At 39.2% G+C, this 2,081-nt stretch overlaps 1 protein-coding gene across 1 annotated transcript; it reads left to right on the top strand.

Annotated features, from left to right (window-relative positions):
• Positions 1 to 708: 708 nt before the first annotated feature.
• LOC108355787 (complement C1s subcomponent-like) lies at positions 709 to 1,356 on the top strand (the record flags this gene model as incomplete). Its single annotated transcript, XM_017606921.1, has 2 exons — positions 709 to 1,115; positions 1,180 to 1,356. Coding segments are annotated over 2 exons (584 nt in total), but the record flags the coding sequence as incomplete, so codon positions are not given.
• Positions 1,357 to 2,081: the final 725 nt, after the last annotated feature.

Below are 2,081 nucleotides of genomic sequence, written 5' to 3'. Positions count from 1 at the left end.
TTTTTAGGCAATTAGCAGTTGTAAATTGGGGTTAATAGGATTTTGTTTCAGTTTGCAAAGCAAGGCTTTGGTTCAACACCGTTTAGTGTAGAGTTTGGTTCATTACAGTTAAAACTTTTTATTGTTTAATTTTACTGTGTATAAAAAACAGGTCTGCTCAGGTAAAGCTGGTCAAATACAAATCAACAACCACAACGGATAACCAAATAAAAAACTTTTTTAAATAAAATGAAACTACTTTATTTTTCTGCACTATTTTGCTCGGTTTCATTTGCTTTTGTACTGGCCCAAAATGATCCCAAATGCGGCACAAACGGCCCGGCGCAATTAAAAATTATCGGAGGCGTGGAGGCGACTCCTTATGAGTACGATGACAATCAACACAAAAAAAGTAAAACAAAAACTAAACGTTAACTCTACTTTTTTCTCCTAATCTGTGTTTAGATGGCCGTGGACGGTGTCACTGGGCGTCAACCACAGCGCGTCAACACTGCTGAGAGAGGAAAATTACCAGCCGATGTGCGGCGGCTCCATCATCCACCGGCAGTTTGTCCTCACCTCGGCCAAGTGCGCCAAGGAGGCCAGTGCGTACAATGAATCAGATCCGTACCTTATTTTTGGTCAGTAAGAAAAAAAATTGCAGCAGATTTTCTAAACATTTTTTGATTTTTTTTATTTTGTTAAAAAATTTTTTATGCTAATTTTTAGCCGCCCACAATGTCAGCGCTGGGGCTGCAGAGCCGCGAAAGATCACCCAATTGCTCGGAGAGGTAATCGCTCATCCCGACTACTCCTACGACGAGAAAACGGGAAATCGCCTGAACGACATCGCCCTCATAAAACTGCGTGAACCGCTGGACATTGAGAACAACCCCGACTTAGGACTAATTTGCGTGCCCGACCAGAACGACGACTATAACCCCTATCAAGGGCAGATGGCCACCGTCGTCGGCTGGGGCCTGACCAGCAACCAGCTGTACACCTCCTCAAAGGTGCTGCTGAAGGTGTCACTTCCGGTCAACTCGATGGACGAGTGCGTGGAGATGTACGACCTGCCGGAAGAGAGCAAGAACAGCATGATCTGCACCTACCAGGTGGGCGCCAGTCCCTGCATGGTAAGGATGGTAGTGGTGATAAGGTTTTTGTTGTATGTCATGTCATTTTTTACCTCTTTTTTAGTTAGACGAGGGCGGCCCGTTGATGTTGCAGGATGAGGACGGCAAGTGGATGGTGGTGGGCACCGCCAGCTACTTTCAGGGCAAGGACTGCGGTGAAGTAAAACACCCCTACATGTACGCCCACGTGTCCATCTTCTCCGATTGGATCTGGGACACGGTGAAGGAGAGTGAAGAATGAGTGAAGATGGTGATAATGATAAACATTAAAACGATGATTTTTGTAGTAATTTGTAATAACAATGGTTAGCCAAATAATACAAATAAAAAATGTTTTTTGTGAATTTTATTTTTGTATTTTTTTGTTCATTTATTGTGACAAGTTTGGGAAAATTGGTTTTTACTCATAATCCTTTAGCATTTAGATTTTGATTACATAAATAAAAATGAGGCATAAAAAATGAAAACTTTTAAATTGATCAACACAAAGGTTAAAATAAAAACAAAAATAACACAAGTTAAAAAGGTTAAATTGTTATTTGCAGAAGGTTAAAACAAAACTTGAAGTTGTATTTTTAAATTGGTTCATTAAGTTTTGCAGTTTTTGTTTTTGCATTAGCATTTTTGTTTAGTTTTTATATATAAAGTAAAAAACTTGGGTAAAACCCCCGTTTTTCAAAACTTTACACAAAACATTTATCAAAAAAATGAAACATTTTTTTGCATTTTGTTTTTTAATTTTAATTTTTCCTTTAATCACAGCTAAAAACGACCCTCATTGCGGCACCAAAAATCCAATTGAGTCTAAAATAATAGGCGGTAAAGAGGCTACACCACATGAGTTTCCTTGGATGACATCATTTGGATATACAAAACAAATAGGCTCTGATTTAACTTATAAAACATGGTGCGGTGGCTCAATTATTCATCCACAGTTTATACTAACAGCTGCCCACTGCCATAAAA

The sequence above is a fragment of the Rhagoletis zephyria genome, unplaced genomic scaffold (assembly GCF_001687245.7).
Source record: "Rhagoletis zephyria isolate East Lansing unplaced genomic scaffold, Rhagoletis_zephyria_1.1 Rzeph_scaffold_50043, whole genome shotgun sequence".
Classification (NCBI taxonomy): Eukaryota; Metazoa; Arthropoda; class Insecta; order Diptera; family Tephritidae; genus Rhagoletis; species Rhagoletis zephyria.
The sequence above is the reverse complement of the archived record's forward strand: the minus strand, read 5'-3'. Positions and strand labels throughout refer to the sequence as shown.